At 40.5% G+C, this 27,912-nt stretch overlaps 1 protein-coding gene across 1 annotated transcript; it reads left to right on the top strand.

The window, feature by feature from the left end:
* Positions 1-9,140: 9,140 nt before the first annotated feature.
* On the top strand, positions 9,141-22,514 carry LOC131473090 (protein Niban 2-like). The gene is made up of 2 exons (XM_058650615.1): positions 9,141-9,262; positions 21,400-22,514. The coding sequence occupies exons 1-2, from the start codon at positions 9,245-9,247 to the stop codon at positions 21,610-21,612; spliced, it is 231 nt and encodes a 76-aa protein (XP_058506598.1). The 5' UTR covers positions 9,141-9,244; the 3' UTR covers positions 21,613-22,514.
* The last annotated feature ends 5,398 nt before the right edge of the window (positions 22,515-27,912 follow it).

The following is a 27,912-nucleotide window of genomic DNA, read 5'->3' as shown; positions in this document are numbered from 1 at the left end:
TACTTTCCCATAACATAAACCTCACAAATAAAGTTTAAATCTTATAAGATATTCTTCGGTACCCTCAGTGTTTGATTTTGCAATGATTTCACTGTTTGGATGTTTTTTTCTATTTGTCTCTGTTTTTGTGCGCATTCAGCAGGGATACGGCTGTTTTCTGATTTTTTTTCATTTTTCTACTGTCCCATAACATAAACCTCACAAATAAAGTTAACATCTAATAAGACATACTAATGTACCCTCGTCGTTCCTCTCGTCTTGGGAGCCCAAACGACAAATGAAATATTCACACTCCTGCGACCTGTAGAAATGTAGTTCCTCCAAAACTTCCACTCTGGCCAAAGGGTCTAAGACTGTATAGAGTCTGACATGACCTGATTTTCAGTTTTTGGACACAGGACTTTGGGCTTTTTTCCCCCTGGCCAAAAAAAACTGCCAAAAACACAGTCTGTAAAATTCAAACGTAAGAAAGGTGGGAAACTGTCTTTTCTTCAATAATTCCTGAAGGCAATGAGCCCGGATGCTTATTTCTCCGTATGTGTATCAGGGACTCCTGGCTGATCCAGGGTGCCAGGTTTCAGACCTGTGCAACCTTCGGAAAGGTCAAAGGTCAGCCGTTCGGGTGTGTTTTTTGTAATAATTCCTAAAGGCATTGAGCCAGGAGTCTGATTTCTTGGTATGTGTATCAGGGACTAAGGTTAATCTAGGGTGCCGAGTTTCAGACCTGTGTAACCTTCGGAAAGGTCAAAGGTCAGCCGTTTAGGTGTGTTTTTTGTAATAATTCCTAAAGGCATTAAGCCAGGAGTCTGATTTTTCCTTATGTGTATCAGGGACTAAGGCTGATCTAGGGTGCCGAGTTTCAGACCTGTGCAACCTTCGGAAAGGTCAAAGGTCAGCCGTTCGGGTGTGTCTTTTGTAATAATTCCTAAAGGCATTAAGCCAGGAGTCTGATTTTTCCGTATGTGTATCAGGGACTAAGGCTAATCCAGGGTGCCGAGTTTCAGACCTGTGCAACCTTTGGAAAGGTCAAAGGTCAACCGTTCGGGATTGTTTTTTGTAATAATTCCTAAAGGCATTAAGCCAGGAGTCTGATTTTTCCGTATGTGTATCAGGGACTAAGGCTGATCGAGGGTATTTTAATCTTTTTTCTACTGTCCTATAATATGAAGTTAACATCTTATAAGGTATATTGATGTACCCTCAGTGTTTGAATTTATAATGATTTCACTGTTTGGATGTGTTTTTCTATTTGTCTCTGTTTTTGTGTGCATTCAGCAAGGAAACGGCTGTTTTCTGATTTTTTAAATTTTTTTACTGTCCCATAACATAAACCTCACAAATGAAGTTAACATCTCATAAGATATAGTTTTCTACCTTCAGTGTTTGATTTTGCAATGATTTCACTGTTTGAATGTGTTTTTCTATTTTTGTCTGTTTTTGTGCGCATTCAGCTGGAATACGACTGTTTTCTGATTTTTCTTTCATTTTTCTACTGTCCCATAACATAAACCTCACAAATAAAGTTAAAATCTTATAAGATATTCTTCGGTACCCTCAGTGTTTGATTTTGCAATGATTTCACTGTTTGGATGTGTTTTTCTATTTGTCTCTGTTTTTGTGCGCATTCAGCAGGGATACGGCTGTTTTCTGATTTTTTTTCATTTTTCTACTGTCCCATAACATAAACCTCACAAATAAACTTAACATCTAATAAGACATACTAATGTACCCTCGTCGTTCCGCTCGTCTTGGGAGCCCAAACGACAAATGAAATATTCACACTCCTGCGACCTGTAGAAATGTAGTTCCTCCAAAACTTCCACTCTGGCCAAAGGGTCTAAGACTGTATAGAGTCTGACATGACCTGATTTTCAGTTTTTGGACACAGGACTTTGGGCTTTTTTCCCACGGCCAAAAAAAACTGCCAAAAACACAGTCTGTAAAATTCAAACGTAAGAAAGGTGGGAAACTGTCTTTTCTTCAATAATTCCTAAAGGCAATGAGCCCGGATGCTGATTTCTCCGTATGTGTATCAGGGACTCCTGGCTGATCCAGGGTGCCGAGTTTCAGACCTGTGCAACCTTCGGAAAGGTCAAAGGTCAGCCGTTCGGGTGTGTTTCTTGTAATAATTCCTAAAGGCATTGAGCCAGGAGTCTGATTTTTCCGTATGTGTATCAGGGATTTAGGCTTATCCCGGGTGCAGAGTTTCAGACCTGTGCAACCTTCGGAAAGGTCAATGGTCAGCCGTTCGGGTTTGTTTTTTGTAATAATTCCTAAAGGCATTAAGCCAGGAGTCTGATTTTTCCGTATGTGTATCAGGGACTAAGGCTAATCCAGGGTGCCGAGTTTCAGACCCGTGCAACTTTTGGAAAGGTCAAAGGTCAGCCGTTCGGGTGTGTTTTTTGTAATAATTCCTAAAGGCATTGAGCCAGGAGTCTAATTTTTCCTTATGTGTATCAGGGACTAAGGCTGATCTAGGGTGCCGAGTTTCAGACCGGTGCAACCTTCAGAAAGGTCAAAGGTCAGCCGTTCGGGTGTGTTTTTTGTAATAATTCCTAAAGGCATTAAGCCAGGAGTCTGATTTTTCCGTATGTGTATTAGGGACTAAGGCTAATCCAGGGTGCCGAGTTTCAGACCCGTGCAACTTTTGGAAAGGTCAAAGGTCAGCCGTTCGAGTGTGTTTTTTGTAATAATTCCTAAAGGCATTGAGCCAGGAGTCTAATTTTTCCTTATGTGTATCAGGGACTAAGGCTGATCTAGGGTGCCGAGTTTCAGACCTGTGCAACCTTCGGAAAGGTCAAAGGTCAGCCGTTCGGGTGTGTTTTTTGTAATAATTCCTAAAGGCATTAAGCCAGGAGTCTGATTTTTCCGTATGTGTATCAGGGACTAAGGCTGATTGAGGGTATTTTAATCTTTTTTCTACTGTCCTATAATATGAAGTTAACATCTTATAAGGTATATTGATGTACCCTCAGTGTTTGAATTTATAATGATTTCACTGTTTGGATGTGTTTTTCTATTTGTGTCTGTTTTTGTGCGCATTCAGCTGGAATACGGCTGTTTTCTGATTTTTTTTCATTTTTCTACTGTCCCATAACATAAACCTCACAAATAAAGTTCAAATCTTATAAGATATTCTTCAGTACCCTCAGTGTTTGATTTTGCAATGATTTCACTGTTTGGATGTGTTTTTCTATTTGTCTCTGTTTTTGTGTGCATTCAGCAAGGATACGGCTGTTTTCTGATTTTTTTCATTTTTTTACTGTCCCATAACATAAACCTCACAAATAAAGTTAACATCTCATAAGATATAGTTATCTACCTTCAGTGTTTGATTTTGCAATGATTTCACTGTTTGAATGTGTTTTTCTATTTTTGTCTGTTTTTGTGCGCATTCAGCTGGAATACGACTGTTTTCTGATTTTTTTTTCATTTTTCTACTGTCCCATAACATAAACCTCACAAATAAAGTTAAAATCTTATAAGATATTCTTCGGTACCCTCAGTGTTTGATTTTGCAATGATTTCACTGTTTGGATTTGTTTTTCTATTTGTCTCTGTTTTTGTGTGCATTCAGCAGGGATACGGCTGTTTTCTGATTTTTTTTCATTTTTCTACTGTCCCATAACATAAACCTCACAAATAAACTTAACATCTAATAAGACATACTAATGTACCCTCGTCGTTCCGCTCGTCTTGGGAGCCCAAACGACAAATGAAATATTCACACTCCTGCGACCTGTAGAAATGTAGTTCCTCCAAAACTTCCACTCTGGCCAAAGGGTCTAAGACTGTATAGAGTCTGACATGACCTGATTTTCAGTTTTTGGACACAGGACTTTGGGCTTTTTTCCCCCTGGCCAAAAAAAACTGCCAAAAACACAGTCTGTAAAATTCAAACGTAAGAAAGGTGGGAAACTGTCTTTTCTTCAATAATTCCTAAAGGCAATGAGCCCGGATGCTGATTTCTCCGTATGTGTATCAGGGACTCCTGGCTGATCCAGGGTGCCGAGTTTCAGACCTGTTCAACCTTCGGAAAGGTCAAAGGTCAGCCGTTCGGGTGTGTCTTTTGTAATAATTCCTAAAGGCATTAAGCCAGGAGTCTGATTTTTCCGTATGTGTATCAGGGATTTAGGCTTATCCCGGGTGCAGAGTTTCAGACCTGTGCAACCTTCGGAAAGGTCAATGGTCAGCCGTTCGGGTTTGTTTTTTGTAATAATTCCTAAAGGCATTAAGCCAGGAGTCTGATTTTTCCGTATGTGTATCAGGGACTAAGGCTCATCCAGGGTGCCGAGTTTCAGACCCGTGCAACTTTTGGAAAGGTCAAAGGTCAGCCGTTCGAGTGTGTTTTTTGTAATAATTCCTAAAGGCATTGAGCCAGGAGTCTAATTTTTCCTTATGTGTATCAGGGACTAAGGCTGATCTAGGGTGCCGAGTTTCAGACCTGTGCAACCTTCGGAAAGGTCAAAGGTCAGCCGTTCGGGTGTGTTTTTTGTAATAATTCCTAAAGGCATTAAGCCAGGAGTCTGATTTTTCCGTATGTGTATCAGGGACTAAGGCTAATCCAGGGTGCCGAGTTTCAGACCTGTGCAACCTTTGGAAAGGTCAAATGTCAGCCGTTCGGGATTGTTTTTTGTAATAATTCCTAAAGGCATTAAGCCAGGAGTCTGATTTTTCCGTATGTGTATCAGGGACTAAGGCTGATTGAGGGTATTTTAATCTTTTTTCTACTGTCCTATAATATGAAGTTAACATCTTATAAGGTATATTGATGTACCCTCAGTGTTTGAATTTATAATGATTTCACTGTTTGGATGTGTTTTTCTATTTGTGTCTGTTTTTGTGCGCATTCAGCTGGAATACGGCTGTTTTCTGATTTTTTTTCATTTTTCTACTGTCCCATAACATAAACCTCACAAATAAAGTTCAAATCTTATAAGATATTCTTCGGTACCCTCAGTGTTTGATTTTGCAATGATTTCACTGTTTGGATGTGTTTTTCTATTTGTCTCTGTTTTTGTGTGCATTCAGCAAGGATACGGCTGTTTTCTGATTTTTTTCATTTTTTTACTGTCCCATAACATAAACCTCACAAATAAAGTTAACATCTCATAGGATATAGTTATCTACCTTCAGTGTTTGATTTTGCAATGATTTCACTGTTTGAATGTGTTTTTCTATTTTTGTCTGTTTTTGTGCGCATTCAGCTGGAATACGACTGTTTTCTGATTTTTTTTTTCATTTTTCTACTGTCCCATAACATAAACCTCACAAATAAAGTTAAAATCTTATAAGATATTCTTCGGTACCCACAGTGTTTGATTTTGCAATGATTTCACTGTTTGGATGTGTTTTTCTATTTGTCTCTGTTTTTGTGCGCATTCAGCAGGGATACGGCTGTTTTCTGATTTTTTTTCATTTTTCTACTGTCCCATAACATAAACCTCACAAATAAACTTAACATCTAATAAGACATACTAATGTACCCTCGTCGTTCGGCTCGTCTTGGGAGCCCAAACGACAAATGAAATATTCACACTCCTGCGACCTGTAGAAATGTAGTTCCTCCAAAACTTCCACTCTGGCCAAAGGGTCTAAGACTGTATAGAGTCTGACATGACCTGATTTTCAGTTTTTGGACACAGGACTTTGGGATTTTTTCCCACGGCCAAAAAAAACTGCCAAAAACACAGTCTGTAAAATTCAAACGTAAGAAAGGTGGGAAACTGCCTTTTCTTCAATAATTCCTAAAGGCAATGAGCCCGGATGCTGATTTCTCCGTATGTGTATCAGGGACTCCTGGCTGATCCAGGGTGCCGAGTTTCAGACCTGTTCAACCTTCGGAAAGGTCAAAGGTCAGCCGTTCGGGTGTGTTTCTTGTAATAATTCCTAAAGGCATTGAGCCAGGAGTCTGATTTTTCCGTATGTGTATCAGGGATTTAGGCTTATCCCGGGTGCAGAGTTTCAGACCTGTGCAACCTTCGGAAAGGTCAATGGTCAGCCATTCGGGTGTGTTTTTTGTAATAATTCCTAAAGGCATTAAGCCAGGAGTCTGATTTTTCCGTATGTGTATCAGGTACTAAGGCTAATCCAGGGTGCCGAGTTTCAGACCTGTGCAACCTTTGGAAAGGTCAAAGGTCAGCCGTTCGGGTGTGTTTTTTGTAATAATTCCTAAAGGCATTAAGCCAGGAGTCTGATTTTTCCGTATGTGTATCAGGGACTAAGGCTGATCGAGGGTATTTTAATCTTTTTTCTACTGTCCTATAATATGAAGTTAACATCTTATAAGGTATATTGATGTACCCTCAGTGTTTGAATTTATAATGATTTCACTGTTTGGATGTGTTTTTCTATTTGTGTCTGTTTTTGTGCGCATTCAGCTGGAATACGACTGTTTTCTGATTTTTTTTTCATTTTTCTACTGTCCCATAACATAAACCTCACAAATAAAGTTAAAATCTTATAAGATATTCTTCGGTACCCTCAGTGTTTGATTTTGCAATGATTTCACTGTTTGGATGTGTTTTTCTATTTGTCTCTGTTTTTGTGCGCATTCAGCAGGGATATGGCTGTTTTCTGATTTCTTTCATTTTTTTATTGTCCCATAACATAAACCTCACAAATAAAGTTAACATCTCATAAGATATAGTTATATACCTTCAGTGTTTGATTTTGCAATGATTTCACTGTTTGAATGTGTTTTTCTATTTTTGTCTGGTTTTGTGCGCATTCAGCTGGAATACGACTGTTTTCTGATTTTTTTTCATTTTTCTACTGTCCCATAACATAAACCTCACAAATAAAGTTAAAATCTTATAAGATATACTTTGGTACCCTCAGTGTTTGATTTTGCAATGATTTCACTGTGTGAATGTGTTTTTCTATTTTTGTCTGTTTTTGTGCGCATTCAGCTGGAATACGACTGTTTTCTGATTTTTTTTTCATTTTTCTACTGTCCCATAACATAAACCTCACAAATAAAGTTAAAATCTCATAAGATATAGGTATATATACCTTCAGTGATTGATTTTGCAATGATTTCACTGTTTGAATGTGTTTTTCTATTTTTGTCTGTTTTTGTGCGCATTCAGCTGGAATACGACTGTTTTCTGATTTTTTTTCATTTTTCTACTGTCCCATAACATAAACCTCACAAATAAAGTTAACATCTTATAAGATATTCTTCGGTACCCTCAGTGTTTGATTTTGCAATGATTTCACTGTTTGGATGTGTTTTTCTATTTGTCTCTGTTTTTGTGCGCATTCAGCAGGGATACGGCTGTTTTCTGATTTTTTTTCATTTTTCTACTGTCCCATAACATAAACCTCACAAATAAAGTTAACATCTAATAAGACATACTAATGTACCCTCATCGTTCCGCTCGTCTTGGGAGCCCAAACGACAAATGAAATATTCACACTCCTGCGACCTGTAGAAATGTAGTTCCTCCAAAACTTCCACTCTGGCCAAAGGGTCTAAGACTGTATAGAGTCTGACATGACCTGATTTTCAGTTTTTGGACACAGGACTTTGGGCTTTTTTCCCCCTGGCCAAAAAAAACTGCCAAAAACACAGTCTGTAATATTCAAACGTAAGAAAGGTGGGAAACTGTCTTTTCTTCAATAATTCCTGAAGGCAATGAGCCCGGATGCTTATTTCTCCGTATGTGTATCAGGGACTCCTGGCTGATCCAGGGTGCCAGGTTTCAGACCTGTGCAACCTTCGGAAAGGTCAAAGGTCAGCCGTTCGGGTGTGTTTTTTGTAATAATTCCTAAAGGCATTGAGCCAGGAGTCTGATTTTTCCGTATGTGTATCAGGGATTTAGGCTTATCCCGGGTGCAGAGTTTCAGACCTGTGCAACCTTCGGAAAGGTCAATGGTCAGCCGTTCGGGTTTGTTTTTTGTAATAATTCCTAAAGGCATTAAGCCAGGAGTCTGATTTTTCCGTATGTGTATCAGGGACTAAGGCTGATCGAGGGTATTTTAATCTTTTTTCTACTGTCCTATAATATGAAGTTAACATCTTATAAGGTAAAAATCATAAACTACTGATAAAAAATAAGGATTTTATACTTCATCAAAAAATGTTACCCTATTGTTTGTTGCAAAAAGTGAACTTTGACCCTATATTCCTCCAAAACGTATACAGTAAAAGTACTCCATACTACTAGTATATGAAGTAAAAGTGGTACTGAGTTCAGTGAAAGTGAAATCATACACTACTAATACAAATTATGGATTTTAAACTTCATCAAAAACGGATATTCACACAGATCATACAAAACATCTAGCATATGTTTGATTTGATGTAATTATTTTACATGTAATCACTATAATATGATAGGGTTAGGGTTAGTTTTGATAAATTATTTAGCCTTTTTCTTTTTCAGTACATTGTGACTGATGTTGATGAGGTCGAGCTCTTCAGCGTCTGAGGCTGTGTCTTTGACAGTCAGGATGAATTGAGCCCCAAACAAAGTGAAACATTGTGTTTACCTGTAATTTGCACCTGTGTAAACAAAACCAGACTTTTGTTTGGGTTCATGTAGAGGGCAAGTCTTTGAAGTCCCTCAAGATGCCTGTTTTTTTTTTTTACTCAAAGGAGTGAATGTGTGTATGAGCCTCTTTGTAGGTGTAGGTGCCTGTGTATCATGTCGATTTGAACTTGATGTGAGAACAAGAAGTGCCTGGAGTTGCACAGACACACAGACACACACACACACATTTATTCCTAAACCCACATTCACACCATACTATGATATCCCTAAAATACACCCACATCATTTTAGCTTCAGATATTGATTGAATAGTGTGTTATATGATAATGAAAAATGTTGATATTCCCTGACAGTGGAAAATAACTTCACCTACACCAAATTTGAAGCAATTTGCATCAACACAGCCAAAGATATCCTCAAAAAAAAATCCAAAAGCACAAAGAATGCAGAGGATTAATCTGTAATGTTTTTATTACAAAAAATCTTGGAAGCGAACATTTCTGCCATGCATGCATGGTGAAACAAAGGGGCAGTTTATTTCAACTCCTACTGTAGCTTTAAGATAATTATCGACCATCATCACACTCCAACGCAACGTAGTTCCCCACCACAGCAGCAGCGGATTAATATCCAAAACGTGAACAGGTTAGTGTCTGCTCAGCAGGTGAATGAACATGTAATGGAGTTGCAGCATCAGTCGCTGACCAAGGAATTACTGGGGAAGGCTATTGACATGTCACAGGAAGATGCTCAAAAATGTAGAGGTAAGTGAAATTTTACATTATTATAATGAGCTAAACAGCAGGCCATTGCTAAAATGTGTTCGTTAATTACAGTAACTACGTCTTTTCACTCATTGAAAATACATACATACACATGTATTTAAACACACACGCATTAATCGAAATATAGTTAATAATAATATATGCACATGTAAATGTTCCATGCTCTTTTTTTTCTTTTTCGCTTTGCTGTTTTTTGCGAAAGTTTAGTGTTTAAATGCAGTCAGTATCCTATCTCTGAGATGGTGTTGTCTGCGACGTTACACGGGAGCCAGACTTTCTGTCTGAACAGTTCCACTGTGAGAACCGATGTCCTCTCACCCGGACCCGCAGCTGCAAAGCTCCCGTTTTCGCGGAACCGCTTGCTGTGTTTCGGCTGCGTCTTCGGTTGTGAGGACTGTGGGTCACATTGCTGATCTGTTCAGAGAGCTTCGCTGGTGCTGCTGCTGCAGGTATCCTGTCTATTTAACAAGTAGGTGTGAGCACAGAACATATAATACACATAGTTACACTTTCTCAAAAACACCCTAGTCGCACGAACATGACTTTAACTGAACTTGTTCACATATACTTGTTGAAGCAGTCACACACACACACACCCTCACAAATGACCTTGGGTAGGTCACGCACCCACACACATCCTCACAAACGGCCTTGGGTACCATGCACCACTCTCCCTAACTTCTGCCTCCTGTTTTTCATGCTACATTGACGCACACACAAATAAGGCGGCGACTCACCTGAAGACTATATAGGATAACACCCCTAGACATGAGCAGACTCTTCTTGTACACGACATTGATACATGTACTGTACTTGAACTATTCTCCGCACTTTGCAAACTGCGCAATAAATCTGTATAATTCTTACTCCGTCTTCTCCTGGTCCTCCTTTCACCGCATCAACGGACTCGGACAAAAGGCAAACGGCTGTTTGACCTCAACAATTTTTGGGGGCTCGTCCGGGATGTGGTAAGGAGACTATGGAACGAAATTCGGCTTAAAGATTTCTTCACAACGACAGAGACGAGACACGGGCCGGCACGATAAAGAAAGGTGAGCAGAACCTGTTTAAATCAAAATCTGCAGTTTTGAATACTCTAAAAACCGTGTCATGTCCTGAAGTTAGTGAGTAATCTGCAAAACGACGATAAGAATTAATACAAAAAAAAAAAAAAAAACAGACTGAGAGAACAGACTATCCTTGGTTGTGGCAGACCCCACCGGTTTCCTGACGAGGAACCGGAAGCCTGGGAGGCAGCTGGGTTTGAGGCCCGGGGAAGTAAGGATACCCCGAATTCTAAAGTAGTATACTCTACGGAGTAAGGTTGGAGGCCTTTGAGGTTATATACCTCATAAATTCCTAAGAAGTCTGTTTGGGGTTAGAGTCCCCTAAAAGTAGTAAGGTTGGAGGCCTTTGAGGTAATAGACCTCATAAATTCCTAAGAAGTCTGTTTGGGGTTAGAGTCCCCTAAAAGTAGTAAGGTTGGAGGCCTTTGAGGTAATAGACCTCATAAATTCCTAAGAAGTCTGTTTGGGGTTAGAGTCCCCTAAAAGTAGTAAGGTTGGAGGCCTTTGAGGTAATATACCTCATAAATTCCTAAGAAGTCTGTTTGGGGTTAGAGTCCCCTAAAGTAGTATACGTTACAATCTCTTAGTAGAAGGTGTTTTATAATAATGTAAAGGATATGAATGCATGGTTCAAGGTGAATAACGATTTTTCTTTGTGAATTGTATTTGTGTGAGTAGAATAACAGGGATATTGGGTGCGGGAAGAATAAAGTTCTGAGGTGTCTTAGAGGTAATTGGATGCATAAAACGGTGTCTTGACCTACCCGACATAACAGAGGTGATCTGAGCCACGGACAACCTAAACGGTGTCAACAAAAGTGGCATGGGAGGTCAATAGGGTCAGTTGCTCGGGTGAACTCCATACAAACTGACCGGCCGTTAATAAGCCATTACCTCGATAAGCTTGGTTGCTCGGGTGAATTCCATACAAACCGGCTGGCCTCAGAATTAAGCAAGAAAACTAAGCTATGGAAGGAGAATTTGATAGAGAGAAAGATGATGGGGGTTGGGGTCCGGCGTTAGGGGGCTGGAAACCCTTTGAAGCACAACTAGAAAATCTGCTTATAGCAGTAGGATCAGTAGCAGACGAAAAAGACAAAGATAAAAAGAGGTTAGAAATAAGGGAAAAGGTAGAAATGGTGGTGAAACGAAAGGGCAAGAAAATGTCAGACACAGGTCCGTTAGGGGCCTGGCTTTGGGAGAAAGTTAAAGAATGTGAAGTAGAAAGAGACGAGACGACAGAGAAGGGACAAAAAGCAGGAAGGCTGCAGAGATCCAGGATCAAGAAGGAAGCGAAACAACATGAGGAGGGACGACGGGGTTGGTCAGAACTGGTGGTTTTCTGGCAGAGCATGAGACATCTCCACAAGCATCGAGCCAAATCGGGCGGAAAACAGATGGTAATTGCACCTGACACTCCTACATGTCCACCTCCATATGCACCGTCAACACCAGGATTATATCCTACATTATATGTAACTAGTGGTACACTGCAGGTGGGAAGCACAGAGGACACGACCTCGCAGGACAGTGTTAGTAATTCAGGGACACACGAGACCCAACAATCAACACATACGTCTGTCCCAAAATCAGAACCCCCATCGCAGGTTAAAACAGAGAACTCCTGGTTAAAGACTAACCTTTTCGGGAGTGACACATCTTTTACTCCACTCGACCCATTCTCACAGAGGCGAGAAAGAGAGCAGCAGACCCCAGGACTGACAACAACAAGTGCTACGAGAGTACGGGATAGTGAATATCGGGTTCCGCCACAAACACATACGCCTGATCAGACAGGCACAGCCTTATTTAGGGGTAAAGGACAGTGGGAAGGAGAACGGGCGGAAACACCTGTGACTTTTGACTTGCAAGGGGAATGGGAAGAGGGCAATAGATCTACCTCCCCCTCAGAGATAGAACGACTGAGGAGCCAGAGAAAACAACTACTGGACAGTGTTAACAAAGAAATAGAATTAGTAGAAGCATTGACTGGCTCTATAGGACAGAGGGTGCGTCAGCGTCGCACTGAGCAGCGACAACCAGAGCTACAGCATGCATCCGGTAATTATCCGTTGACTTTTGCTCCAGGACACAGAGACAAATACCGGCCATTCGGTATAGGGGACATACAAGCAATAGTGGACAAATTACCACCGGTGGCAGAAGGGGGTAATTTGTGGCTGAGCCAACTAGATTCGCTGACTGCTGGACAGAGACTGGCCTTAGGAGATTTTAGGGCCATCGCTGGGAGATGCATGACGAGGGGAGACATGACGGACATAGAAACACAGGCTCGCACCTACACACAGCCGGACGAACAACCTTTTACTCAGTATAGCACCGCCATAGGGAGAGCTATGAGAGAGAAATATCCGCTACCAAACGCCACTGTCATGCCCAAAATGAGATGGGACCCTAAACAAAACCCTAGGGACTACATTGATAAAGGAAAGGACACCTGGCTTAAATATACAGGGAGTCATCCGGGTAAGGCGGGGTCACAAAGAGAATGGTTCAGACAGGCCATACTGGAGGGGGTGCCGGAGAATGTCAAACTGGCCATGGTTAACAATCCAGACATGCTAGGCAGTGATTCCCATGTCTGGGAAAAACATTTAATACATCATCTGTCCCGTGCCCAAGATAGAGCAGAGAGTGAGCAGGAAGATCTGAAGGGCCTACAGGTCCAGTTGCTAAAATTACAACTGTCAGAAGCCAGGCAGAAAACAAGTGAGAGAAATAAGAAATCACCACAGGAACCAGTCAAGGTCATGGTTGCGGCTGAACAGACGTGCACTCCTGATTTATTTCCGGTCCCACCATGGGTACCGCCCCCACATAGGGGAGGAAGAGGTTACGGACGGGGGCCCATGAGGGGAAGGGGCGGTTACAGAGTCGGAGAAGGAAGGGGCGGTACAGGAAGAGGGCAGCCAGGAGGGGGTGGATGTTTCTACTGTGGGCAACTAGGACACTGGGCTCGTAGTTGCCCCCTCTACATGAATGAACCATGGAGTGGGCGGGGGCGAGCAATGGGGAGAGGATATCCGACTCCCTCGCCTACAGGAAGAGCTGGATTTAATACCACAGGTCCAGGCAGAGCAGACGAGCACCCACCGGGGCAGGGACAGTACCCACAGTGGGAGGACTGGGAAGGACCTAGTCAACAGTGACACACCCCAGGGAGCCACTCAGACAACATCACCACGGCAGAACCAATGTTGTCTGTGCAAATTGAAACGAACCAAATGCCTTTCTTAGTAGATACAGGGGCCACATGTTCCACGTTAAAAGTTGTGCCGCCCGGTTCTTTATCAACCAGGAACATTACACTCATGGGCTTCTCTGGGGAGAAACAAACACTGCCGATTACCAAACCCCTGGTGACCCAGGTGGGAAAACAAACTGTCACACATCCTTTCGTACATTCTCCGACTGTCCCAATGAACTTACTGGGGAGGGATCTCCTCATTAAGCTGGGAGTGACCATCCTCTGTAGTGCCGAAGGTCTGATTGTCACCATGCCAGACGGAACGTACCTGCCATGTGTGGGAGAACCCACTACTGGACAATATTTACTCCAGCCGGTGAATGAACAATATGCTGACATTTATTGGGGCCTGTTACAGCCTGACACACCGGAGCAGGGTGGTATCCTCTCGGCTTACCTCCAGTGGAAACCCTGGATCTCCCTTCTCGAACCGTACACCTCACCTCCGGATCCCCCACACGTGACACTCTTCTATGACAGATTACAAACCGATTGGTATCAGGAACAGTTTCAGGAACTATTGGAAGGGCGCGATTGGCAAATTATTACACAAAACATTTATGTAGCACCGGAGGGCGTAGCAGCAGCTGTCAACCTGACCTCTGAGCAGATTCCCTGGTACATGATGGCAGACGATGCGGCCCCACATGTCTCATTAGCATTACATCCAAAGCATCAGGCTAGAGAATTGGGCAGCATTGTAAAAAGGGCGCTCCTGCAGTCAGATTGGGTGCAAACACAAATACCACAAGTTCAGTATTCCGCTAAAGCTCAAACGTAACGCATACAGATATCTGGGACAGATAAGATCACTTTAGAGCACACACAAGTTTCCAGACATCATGGTCGTGAACGCACGGACCACACGGAGGCAGCTGCTCTAATTGACGGCCTCCCTGAACATTTATGGGCACAGGGCCCGACGGATGTCGGACTGGTTCAGTACGCACCTGTCACGTTTCAGGTGCAGGAAGGGCCACCTCTTTGGATTAGACAGTACCCTCACAAACCCCAGGCAGAACATGGAATCACTGAAACTATTACAGGTCGTTTTGGAAATGTCTTGTTCAAATTGGAACACACCCATTTTGCCAGTAGAAAAGAAGGGTACGGGAAAATATCGCATGGCACATGATCTTAGAGCAATTAATGACATTCTCCGTACCCCTACGGTCCCTGTTCCAAATCCTTACGTGGCATTAACCAACCTAGATCCCTTGCATCAGTGGTTTACATGTATAGACCTAGCCAACGCATTTTTCTGTCTTCCGCTGGCAGAGGAATGCCGAGACATTTTCTCTTTTACGTTTCAGGGACGTCAACTTCGATATACAAGACTCCCACAAGGGTTCGCGCTCTCACCTGGCATTTTTAACCAAGTACTTAAAGACCTACTGAGTGACTGCCCCTTACCTGACAAAGTGACTCTGGTTCAATATGTCGACGACTTGCTCTTAGCTGCCCCAACTGCTGCCTTATGTCTACAAGCCACACAAAATGTGCTCTCACATTTGGCTGGGACGGGTTTTAAAGTAAGCAAGGCCAAACTTCAGGTAGCCAGGAAACAGGTTTCGTTTTTGGGGAGACAAATATCACAGAAAGGAACCGGACTGTCACCTGCACACAAGTCCGACATGTTGTCGTTTCTGGGACTGACTGGTTATAGTAGGGCTTACATAGCAAACTATACTGGCCTGACCAGACCTCTGCATGACTTAGTGAAAGAGCAGGGCATGCGCAATCTCACAGCAACTTTGACCTGGACGCAAGCTGCGGAAGAAGCTTTTATTACCCTTAAGCAGTCACTCTCCACAGCTGCCGACTTAGCTATACCTGACTACAGCTTACCATTTTGCCTGGATGTCTCTGGAACAGACCTTTGCTCTAACGGCGTACTGTTCCAGAGAAAAGGGGGAGACAGGGTAATACTGATGTATGTTAGCGCACTGCTAGATGACATGGAAAAACGACATCATCAATGCACACAACACGCAGCGGGAATAGCCAAGCTCATTCAGAAAACTGCACACATTGTCATGGGACATCAATTACAGATTTTGACCACACACAGTGTCGTTGCATATGTAAATTCACAAACATTTACATTAACAGCACTGAGACAGAGACGACTGAGCAGAATCCTCGAAGCTCCAAATTTGACCTTCACCCATGAAGGCATAAATATGGCAGACCAGATTGGGTCAGGAGAGCCGCATGAATGTACGGACAGAATACATAAGGACGAAAAAATCAGACCTGACTTACAAGCTGAACAGATAGCGGGGGCTAGAGACCTGTACACTGACGGATGTTGTTTCAGACATGACCAGAAGGGACTGAAAGCCGCCTATGCGGTGGTGGAAGACGTACAAGGGAAGCTGATCACAAGACAAGCAGAGGCAGTACAGGGACAGCAATCTGCACAAAGAGCAGAGGTGTTAGCTGTAATAGCAGCACTAAAAATAGGTCAGGGACAGGAAGTCAACATCTATACAGACTCAGCTTATGCGGCAGGAGCGGTACATGTGGAACTGAAACAGTGGTTAAGAGCAGGGTTCCTAACCGCAACCAACAAACCAATCAAACATGAGACTGAGATGAGAGACCTAGCAGAAGCATTATTGCTCCCCAGCAGGGTGGCAGTTATTAAATGTAAGGGCCACGACAAAGCTAACACCCATATCAGACGAGGCAATGACGCAGCAGACAAAGCAGCTAAAGAAGCAGCAGGATATGAGGTGAGAGCTATTTTGATGTGTTCAGAGGGAGAAGAGACTCCAGACATGAGCATATTAATAGCAGGACAGGCAGCTGCATCACCACAGGAGAAAACATTATGGAAAGCAAGGGGGGCAACAGAAGTACAGGGACTTTGGAGAGGCCCGGATGGCCGACCAATATTGCCCCCGGGCGCTAGGCAAACAGCTTTGGCGGAAGCACATGGAGTGGGACATGCGGGGGTTGCTCAAATGATGAAAAATCTGGAGCACTGGTGGCATCCCTTTCTAAAAGACATGGCTAAACATTGGGTCAGCTCATGTAACAGCTGTATACAGTACAATGTCAGACCAACAGTGAAACCACACCCTGGACGTTACCCATTGGAGGTAAAAGCAGGGAAAGAGATCATTATAGACTATACAGACATGATCACAGTGGTGCGAGGGTACAGGTATGTTTTGATGTGTGTGGATGCGTACACAGGGTGGCCAGAGGCGTGGCCAACAAAGAAAGAAGATGGTAAGTCGGTGATAAAGTTCCTGATTAATCATTACATTCCTAGGCATGGGTTTCCGGAGAGAATCAGATCAGATAATGGCACTCATTTTAAAAATCAAGATCTGCAACAAGTTGAAGCAATGTTGGGGTTGACACATAGGTTTGGCACTGTGTATCACCCTCAATCACAAGGAAAAGTGGAACGAATGAATCAGACGGTTAAGACCAAATTGGCTAAAATCTGTGCACAGACCAAACTGAATTGGGTAGATGCATTACCACTTGCCTTAATGTCGATCCGGAGCTCAGTCGACCAATCTACCAGGTTTACTCCACACGAACTCCAAACAGGAAGGGCATTTCCAGGTCCCCAATCAAAGCTGCCGGTCACAAAAACGGATGACCAAAATCTAACCAACCGAGAGTATTTCCATGAACTTCAAAGTCTCGTTACAGCATTTGCAAAACAGGTGACGGACAGCAGAGGAGAGACCCAGACCACATCACCTCCTGAAGCTGAGTGGGTGCTGCTAAGGGTCATCAAAAGGAAGTGGGCCGAACCACGTTGGACGGGGCCGTTCCAGGTGACTGAGAGGACATCACATGCAGTCCGCCTGAAAGGCAAAGGCGACACTTGGTTTCATTGGAGCCAGTGCGCCGCAGCAGAAGAACCCCAGCACTCATTGGCTGAAATACATCAAGCGCTGAAAGAATCGTGTACTGTATCGGCGGATACAGGTGAAAAGACCACCGACCAACAAGGGGCAGAATAATCCCCTGGTGGCACTAGAGGACAGGGTAGTACACCCGAGCTCTATAAATTCTTTCCAACATCACACGGCATCCGGTCCGCGCACCTGAAAAGGGGGTAGGGTGAAATCAGCGCCTCCCTCCGACAAGTAGTGTGCCAAACTACCAGCTCATCCTGATGACGTCGTGCCAACTCAATTTCTTTATTGTACTGATTGTCATACTCATAATAACTTTTGCTGGTGCTCTACTTAAGCTTGCTCTTACAGGGCACACCCGATTGTAAAATGTTATTGTTTGGAAGGTGGAGGCCATTACTGTGTGATGTTTTCTTGTTTTTTCTTGTTTTATCGAGCTCTTTTGTAGAGCTCGAAAGGGGGAATTGTGAGCACAGAACATATAATACACATAGTTACACTTTCTCAAAAACACCCTAGTCGCACGAACATGACTTTAACTGAACTTGTTCACATATACTTGTTGAAGCAGTCACACACACACACACCCTCACAAATGACCTTGGGTAGGTCACGCACCCACACACATCCTCACAAACGGCCTTGGGTACCATGCACCACTCTCCCTAACTTCTGCCTCCTGTTTTTCATGCTACATTGACGCACACACAAATAAGGCGGCGACTCACCTGAAGACTATATAGGATAACACCCCTAGACATGAGCAGACTCTTCTTGTACACGACATTGATACATGTACTGTACTTGAACTATTCTCCGCACTTTGCAAACTGCGCAATAAATCTGTATAATTCTTACTCCGTCTTCTCCTGGTCCTCCTTTCACCGCATCAACGGACTCGGACAAAAGGCAAACGGCTGTTTGACCTCAACATAGGCTATACACTAAATCTATCCCTCTATTCTTAAAAATTAGGTCCACTCTGAATGTTGATACAGTGTGGGTGTTGTAATTATTATTTTTTTTTTATGACAGTCTTTTCCATTCTTACAACGCACAGTTAACGTGACTGGATTCTGCTTCATCCGGGGAAAGAGGTTGACCCTCAGGCTTTGGACACCTACAGTATTTAGTTGATGACAAACTGTTTCCTTAACCCTCAGGCTGCATTATGATTCATTTCCACTGTGTTAGTGCATATGGCACACTTTCTTGTAAGAAGGTCTCTTGGCAAATTGGAATTCAAATGAAAACATTTTATTAATAGATCAATAGAACACTGAACATTGTTTTCACCATACACTTGAGTATATGGCAGGAATGTTCACTCCCAAGAATTGTTGTCATAAAAGATTAATACTTTTGTCCTGCATCAGTCCTCCTCAAAACCACCAAATATTCAATTATTTCCATATTACAAATGTCCTCTTTTCAAATTAAGAGGGGAGGGAGTACATGTTTTATCTGATGCTACACAAAACTAACAATGCTTCAAAGTTAATATTGTGGGTAATCTTTGACATATTCAAGACTGATTAAAAAAAAAAAGCCCAGCCACCCAACATTTGTCATGTCTGTTGCCAGTACAACCCATGAAACGCTAATTTGTACTTGTCAGGAAGTCACTGCAGCTCTGACCTTGTAACCTAAATATGTTTCTGCTTCAAAATCACTTTGTTTCATACATGAGGTTAATGTCTGGCAGATTATACCAATCTTAGCCAATCTTCATCACTAAGTTTTATGTTAAATCCTGATTCCCATCTTTTTTTTTTATGTATTTTGTAGCATTTTTTTATATAGTCCCAATATAATTCTAATTGTGGTTTCTTTGTATGCGTTGATTATGATGATCTGGATCACACTATTCACTTCTCAGGAGGGGTCCATCCTGATCTCTTTCATATAGTAGTCTCTAAGTTGCAGGAATCCACAGAATTCATGATTGATTATCTAAATCCTTTTTTTCTGTCATATTTTGGAAACTCTCAAGCTGTCATCTTTCACCAAAACACACCATGCTGTGATTCCCTTGGTTGTCCACTGTTTAAATCCTATATCGTACCTAGTCGGTGTAAAATTGCTATCATATTCAATAAATTAGTGTCTTTCTGTATCTTATATTTTTTTATTATGCTGAACCATATTTTGTATGTGAACATCGTGATTGTGTCTATTTGGTTTTGAATCTTCTTGTATGTTTCTTTATCCCCAATTATATTCTGTACTGGGTTTTCTCCAAACTCTTTTTCTATTTCATTTCACTGTGTCTGGTTTGCACCAACCTACAATATATCTCAATTGGGCCGCATGGTAGTATTCCTTTAATTTTGGAAGTCTCATCCCTCCTTCTTCTTTTGGCAGCTGGAGAGTTTCCAGTCTTATCGTGGGTCTTTTGCCACCCCAACTAAACTTTGATATCATTTTATTCCAGCTCATGAATTGGGATTTGGGGGACCTCTACTGGTAGGGCTTGGAATAGGTATAAGGGTCAGAGTCAGCAAGTCGGCAGCACCCCCGCTTTACCCGCAGGCTGTAGCAGAGAGCCCCCCTTACAGCAACAACTTTGGCTCTTTCTCTCCCACCCCTGAATTCCCCGCTCCAGAGCCTGATGATGATCATGAAACACCTTTTGTAGAGGTAGAGAAAAAGAAAAGAAAAGCTTGTTATAAAATAAATATATATAAATATATATAAATATATATATATATTATAAAATGACGACAAACCCACACCTTAGCTTCCCCCCAAACATTTATGACCTTCCCCAAAGTTTCATGCCCATGGCATCCAATCAAATTCTTTTAGAGCCCAACAAATTAAATTCTTGTTGAAAACTGACTTTGACATATTATGTTGTCAAGAACTGAGACTGAACACAAGTAAAGAGTAAAGGTATCCAGCATGTGGAACAAAGGTCTAAGTGTAATTTCTATTGGCGAAAGTAAAGCTGATGGTGGGATCTTTTTTCTAAAACTGGTGATGTCACTATTATTCGTAAAACGAATGATTTCCTAATTTAATTCCTTGTAGATTGCTCATGTTGGATTGTTTTTACAGAGGAGAAAAAATACGAACGATACACGTGTACACCTCTCATGAGAGAACAAACATTTTTCAACTTTTTAAAAGACTTAAAGAACCGCTATTGGTCGGATACAAATTTATTTTCTGTGGCGACTTTAACACTGTCATCGATGTTAACGACAGAGTGAGCTCTAAAGTCTTGCAACTCAGCTCTGATGGTAATCGCTTGCCTCAATTCAATTCTTATGTAAACTAATTGTGATCTTAACAAGTCCTGGCAAATTAAAGTAGGCACAAGCACCATGACGTCCAATCTGAAGCAGCATCCTGCAATTTGTCTTCTTATGTCATCACTTTTTTTCAAAGGACGTATGTGACAGTTTTTTAAATAAAATACACATAATGGAAATATATTGGTACAAAATCTGAAGGAATTTTTCATCATCTCCAGAAAAGAGCATATTTTGTATTTTATATATGTATTTTTTTTAATACATGTATCAGAAATACTTCCCATCCCTGCTTAGAGACATTACGTGAAGGTTGAAAATTGTGTCGCTTTAAATAAAACCCATAACATGAGAAAATAAATTGAAGCACAATATATAATGATTATGTATAGAAAATGCACTCTGATTTTCGCAGTTGAAGCACAAGAATCTGGATCTTTACAAAACAAATGTTATCTATCCGCAATTCCTATACTCCTATTCCAAATATGTTTGTGATTTAAACAGCATTTGTCTAGTGTAACATTAGTGATACTTTTGCAGTAGTATATTTATTGTGAGACACAATTATAATTTTTTCCCAAATCTGTCCATGCCTCATCCATCTCTTCCTCTCCCTTCTTGTCTTCCTCCTCAGCACATGGAGAAGATCTCCATGCTGGCTTTCCATCCAGTTAAGATGCACAGCTGCTATGAGAAGGTGGTGAACCTGAGCCTTGAGGGTCTGCAGCAACAGTTTGACGTGAGCAGCCCGTCAGTGTTTGTCCAAAGGGCCCAGATCCCCATGAGAGAGGTGAAACCTCAACTACTGACTAACCAGTCTAATATAGGTTATTGGTTAACTGGTTAACACAATGGGAAGTTTCTATGAGAGCTAATCATTTTATTGACACTCATTTTATTTCTTGATCATTTTCCTACACTGTAGCTCCTGTTTGACTAGAGTTTGTCAAATAGTTGAATGATGAGGTTCTGACTGTGGCATTGATCAAGGACACAGTAGAACTAAAGGCGAACATTGTTTGGCGGTTTGATAACTAGGTGGACAGTTAAATAGATATAGTTGTCTACAGACATGCCACAATACAGACTGTGGAACTGGGTGTAGTACATTATCACATTATTTCATGGGATATTCCTATATGAGTCAGTTTGTCTGGTGTTACATGCATGTATGTCACAAAGTTAGGTACAAAACTACAAATTGTGTTTTACTAGATGTTTGAGCAGATCCTTCATCAGAGTCTCGAGTCTCAGGGTACAGAGGAGCTGTGTAAGATCATCCAGCACTGCCAGGACAGAGTCATTAAGGTAATACACAAAGAAAACAGGCTTGTGCATCAAATTCTAGCATAACATCTACATTAATATCTAATAATATTACACCTGGCATACTCCAGCCCTGGGAGTGAAACTTTTGGTCTGGCCTTGTTTTAGTGTTAAGGAAAATTCAGGTTCAACTTTATCAATTTATTAATTTTTGAGCAAGAGTCCAGGATACCGGGCAATATCCCAGCTTAATCCCTTCTGTGCATCGTCCTCTGATATTTTCAAGCCTCAACTTGCCAGCTCCATGTTTATTTTTATTATATCAGAAAGTATGAGTGTGTGGATGAGCTAACTCATGCTTTTGAAGCATGATGATGGTCGCCACAGCGGTCGTCTTCCAGATAGAGATTAGATAGAAAATAAAAACTCCAAACTCAAGGAATAAACACTTGACTTTTTGCGAGAACAGGTGAACCTCACATAGTGTACCCTGAGACGTTATTGCTCTGGACCATAATCAAGTGGACTGATAAGAGATTACCGGCATCTTGTGAAATGTGCCAGTACACAAATAAAAGTGTCGGTTCTGTGTACTGGACAGTACCGGGCCACTTCTAGTTAATAATTGTACTGTAGTGACAGTGATGGTATTTTATGTACACTAAATGTCTCTTATGTGATCTTATTCTTTAACAAACAAGTGCACAATAAAAATTCACTGGGAATTCTAAACAGCACATTGCAATTTATTCAATTATTATCGAAGTATTGATCAGTAATACAGTGAAAATGAGAGGAAATGTTTAAGGTGTGCGCCCCTAAATGTTCTGCTTGCTCTCCTAAAACATTCAGTTATAGGGGGGGCTACTGTGCTCCTAGTAAAAAGTTAGTCTGGTGCCCTGCATACATTGTTCTAAAGGGTTTATGGTCTTAGTTCCTCTTCAGTAGAGCTGCATGTCCACAATGTAAATTTAATTTTACATTTAAATGCAGAGCTGTCAGTCCCACCGTGTGTGATTGACAGCTCTGCATTTCATGTTTGCAAAGTTGCAGTTATAGGTGGATTTGTAGTGGACAAGCTATCAGTATCCATCCCTTCTCTTATAACTATGGTTGTTTCTGGTTTCAAAAACTAACATGGTGTTGCCCAAAATACTAAACTCCAACATTTAAACAGGGGAGTCTACCCATCAGTGGCAACCCAAATAGTTGACACTTCCCAACCTTATGAGAACCTGCCTCTCAAAATGGGTTATGGATTCTTATTTTATCTCTGACAAATGGAATGATGAGGAAGGCATGACAATATTATAGCTATATCATGACATGAGACAAGATATGATCTTAGAATTTTGATATTGTCATATCGTGATCGGGTATTTGTGATGAATTTTCCTGGTTTGAGAATTTTGGAGAAAATCAAGCTCAAAAGTCAAGATTTTGACAATTATTTTGCAACAATTTGTGACTTTGCACTGCCCTCTAGTGGCCGAATATGATTTCCCATGAAATATGGCACCTGCTTTGCATACTACAGCTCCTTATTTTTCCAGTGATCCCCTATATGGCCATATCTACTTTGGACTATAGGAGAAAGTCCATCTCAAATATGAATGCTGACTGAATTCTATTGCAACCATTCCTGAATTCGCACTTCTCCCTACTGGCCGAAACGTGCATTTATTTAAGGTGGAATCGAAACTTAATGAAAATCGGAAGCGAATGTGGAGCCACCTTCAGCATCATCATGTGATTGTTCCCAATAGAATGAGTGCGCGAGTTTTTGTTTTTTTATGTTAATATAATGTCAATGTATTAATGATATAAATATAATGATGGTGATGATAACAATAATAATATTAACAGCAATAATAATAATAATAATAATAATAATGATATGATTACAACAATAATGTGTGCTGTGAAAGCAACATTTGTTGAAAAAAACATTGTAGAAATATTTTTTTGAAGTTTGATTATGACAAATAACCATACAGTTAACTGAACAAATGAAATGTACATCTTATAAGATATACTTCTGTACTCTCAGTGTTTGATTTTGCAATGATTTCACTGTTTGGATGTGATTTTCTATTGGTGTCTGTTTTGTGTGCGCATTCAGCTGAGAAAAGGCTGTTTCCGGATTTTTTTCATTTTCCAGCCTTATCTCAGCTGAATGCGCACACAAACAGACACCAATAGAAAAACACATCCCAACAGTGAAATCTTTGCAAAATCAAACACGAAGGGTACAGAACTAAATCTTTTAAGATGGTTAACTTCATTTGTGAGGTTTATGTTATGGGACAGCAGAAAAATTTAAAAAATCCGGAAACAGCCTTATCTCAGCTGAATGCGCACACAAACAGACACCAATAGAAAAACACATCCCAACAGTGAAATCTTTGCAAAATCAAACACGAAGGGTACAGAACTAAATCTTTTAAGATGTTAAACTTCATTTGTGAGGTTTATGTTATGGGACAGCAGAAAAATGAAAAAATTCCGAAAACAGCCTTATCTCAGCTCAATGGGGCACAAACAGACACTTATGGAAAAACACATCCCAACAGTGAAAGCTTTGCAAAATCAAACTCGAAGGGTACAGAACTAAATCTTTTAAGATGTGAACTTCATTTGTGAGGTTTATGTTATGGGACAGCAGAAAAATTAAAAAAAATCCGGAAACAGCCTTATCTCAGCTGAATGCGCACACAAACAGACACCAATAGAAAAACACATCCAAACAGTGAAATCTTTGCAAAATCAAACACTGAGGGTAAAGAAGTATATCTTATAAGATTTTAAGTTCATTTGTTAGGTTTATATTATGGGAAAGTAGAAAAAAGATGTTAACTTCATTTGTGAGGTTTATATTATGGGAAAGTAGAAAAATGAAAAAAATCCGAAAACAGCCTTATCTCAGCTGAATGCGCACACAAACAGACACCAATAGAAAAACACATCCCAACAGTAAATCTTTGCAAAATCAAACACTGAGGGTACAGAACTAAATCTTTTAAGATGTTAACTTCATTTGTGAGGTTTTATGTTATGGGACAGCAGAAAAATGAAAAAAATCCGGAAACAGCCTTATCTCAGCTGAATGCGCACACAAACAGACACCAATAGAAAAACACATCCCAACAGTGAAATCATTGCAAAATCAAACACGAAGGGTACAGAACTTAATCTTTTAAGATGTTAACTTCATTTGTGAGGTTTATGTTATGGGAAAGTAGAAAAATGAAAAAAATCCGGAAACAGCCTTATCTCAGCTGAATGCGCACACAAACAGACACTTATGGAAAAACACATCCCAACAGTGAAAGCTTTGCAAAATCAAACACGAAGGGTACAGAACTTAATCTTTTAAAGATGTTAACTTCATTTGTGAGGTTTATGTTATGGGAAAGTAGAAAAATGAAAAAAATCCGGAAACAGCCTTATCTCAGCTGAATGCGCACACAAACAGACACTTATGGAAAAACACATCCCAACAGTGAAAGCTTTGCAAAATCAAACACGAAGGGTACAGAACTTAATCTTTTAAAGATGTTAACTTCATTTGTGAGGTTTATGTTATGGGACAGCAGAAAAATGAAAAAAATCCGGAAACAGCCTTATCTCAGCTGAATGCGCACACAAACAGACACCAATAGAAAAACACATCCCAACAGTGAAATCATTGCAAAATCAAACACTGAGGGTACAGAACTAAATCTTTAAAGATGTTAACTTCATTTGTGAGGTTTATATTATGGGAAAGTAGAAAAATGAAAAAAATCCGAAAACAGCCATATCTCAGCTGAATGCGCACACAAACAGACACTTATGGAAAAACACATCCCAACAGTGAAAGCTTTGCAAAATCAAACACGAAGGGTACAGAACTTAATCTTTTAAAGATGTTAACTTCATTTGTGAGGTTTATGTTATGGGACAGCAGAAAAATGAAAAAAATCCGGAAACAGCCTTATCTCAGCTGAATGCGCACACAAACAGACACAAATAGAAAAACACATCCCAACAGTGAAATCATTGCAAAATCAAACACTGAGGGTACATAACTAAATCTTTAAAGATGTTAACTTCATTTGTGAGGTTTATATTATGGGAAAGTAGAAAAATGAAAAAAATCCGAAAACAGCCTTATCTCAGCTGAATGCGCACACAAACAGACACTTATGGAAAAACACATCCCAACAGTGAAAGCTTTGCAAAATCAAACACGAAGGGTACAGAACTTAATCTTTTAAAGATGGTAACGTCATTTGTGAGGTTTATGTTATGGGACAGCAGAAAAATGAAAAAAATCCGGAAACAGCCTTATCTCAGCTGAATGCGCACACAAACAGACACCAATAGAAAAACACATCCCAACAGTGAAATATTTGCAAAATCAAACACGATGGTACAGAACTAAATCTTTTAAGATTTTAACTTCATTTGTGAAGTTTATGTTATGGGACAGCAGAAAAATGAAAAAAATCCGAAAACAGCCTTATCTCAGCTGAATGCGCACACAAACAGACACCAATAGAAAAACACATCCCAACAGTGAAATCATTGCAAAATCAAACACTGAGGGTACAGAACTAAATCTTTAAAGATGTTAACTTCATTTGTGAGGTTTATATTATGGGAAAGTAGAAAAATGAAAAAAATCCGAAAACAGCCTTATCTCAGCTGAATGCGCACACAAACAGACACTTATGGAAAAACACATCCCAACAGTGAAAGCTTTGCAAAATCAAACACGAAGGGTACAGAACTTAATCTTTTAAAGATGTTAACTTCATTTGTGAGGTTTATGTTATGGGACAGCAGAAAAATGAAAAAAATCCGGAAACAGCCTTATCTAAGCTGAATGCGCACACAAATAGACACCAATAGAAAAACACATCCCAACAGTAAATCTTTGCAAAATCAAACACGAAGGGTACAGAACTAAATCTTTTAAGATGTTAACTTCATTTGTGAGGTTTATGTTATGGGACAGCAGAAAAATGAAAAAAAATCCGGAAACAGCCTTATCTCAGCTGAATGCGCACACAAACAGACACCAATAGAAAAACACATCTCAACAGTGAAATCATTGCAAAATCAAACACTGAGGGTACAGAACTAAATCTTTAAAGATGTTAACTTCATTTGTGAGGTTTATATTATGGGAAAGTAGAAAAATGAAAAAAAATCCGAAAACAGCCTTATCTCAGCTGAATGCGCACACAAACAGACACTTATGGAAAAACACATCCCAACAGTGAAAGCTTTGCAAAATCAAACACGAAGGGTACAGAACTTAATCTTTTAAAGATGTTAACTTCATTTGTGAGGTTTATGTTATGGGACAGCAGAAAAATGAAAAAAAATCCGGAAACAGCCTTATCTCAGCTGAATGCGCACACAAACAGACACCAATAGAAAAACACATCCCAACAGTGAAATATTTGCAAAATCAAACACGAAGGGTACAGAACTAAATCTTTTAAGATGTTAACTTCATTTGTGAAGTTTATATTATGGGAAATTAGAAAAATGAAAAAAATCCGAAAACAGCCTTATCTCAGCTCAATGGGCACAAACAGACAATTATAGAAAAACACATCCCAACAGTGAAATCTTTGCAAAATCAAACACGAAGGGTACAGAACTAAATCTTTTAAGATGTTAACTTCATTTGTGAGGTTTATGTTATGGGACAGCAGAAAAATGAAAAAAAATCCGGAAACAGCCTTATCTCAGCTGAATGCGCACACAAACAGACACCAATAGAAAAACACATCCCAACAGTGAAATCATTGCAAAATCAAACACTGAGGGTACAGAACTAAATCTTTAAAGATGTTAACTTCATTTGTGAGGTTTATATTATGGG

Source organism: Solea solea, chromosome 14, assembly GCF_958295425.1.
Source record: "Solea solea chromosome 14, fSolSol10.1, whole genome shotgun sequence".
NCBI lineage: Eukaryota > Metazoa > Chordata > Actinopteri > Pleuronectiformes > Soleidae > Solea > Solea solea.
The sequence above is the reverse complement of the archived record's forward strand: the minus strand, read 5'-3'. Positions and strand labels throughout refer to the sequence as shown.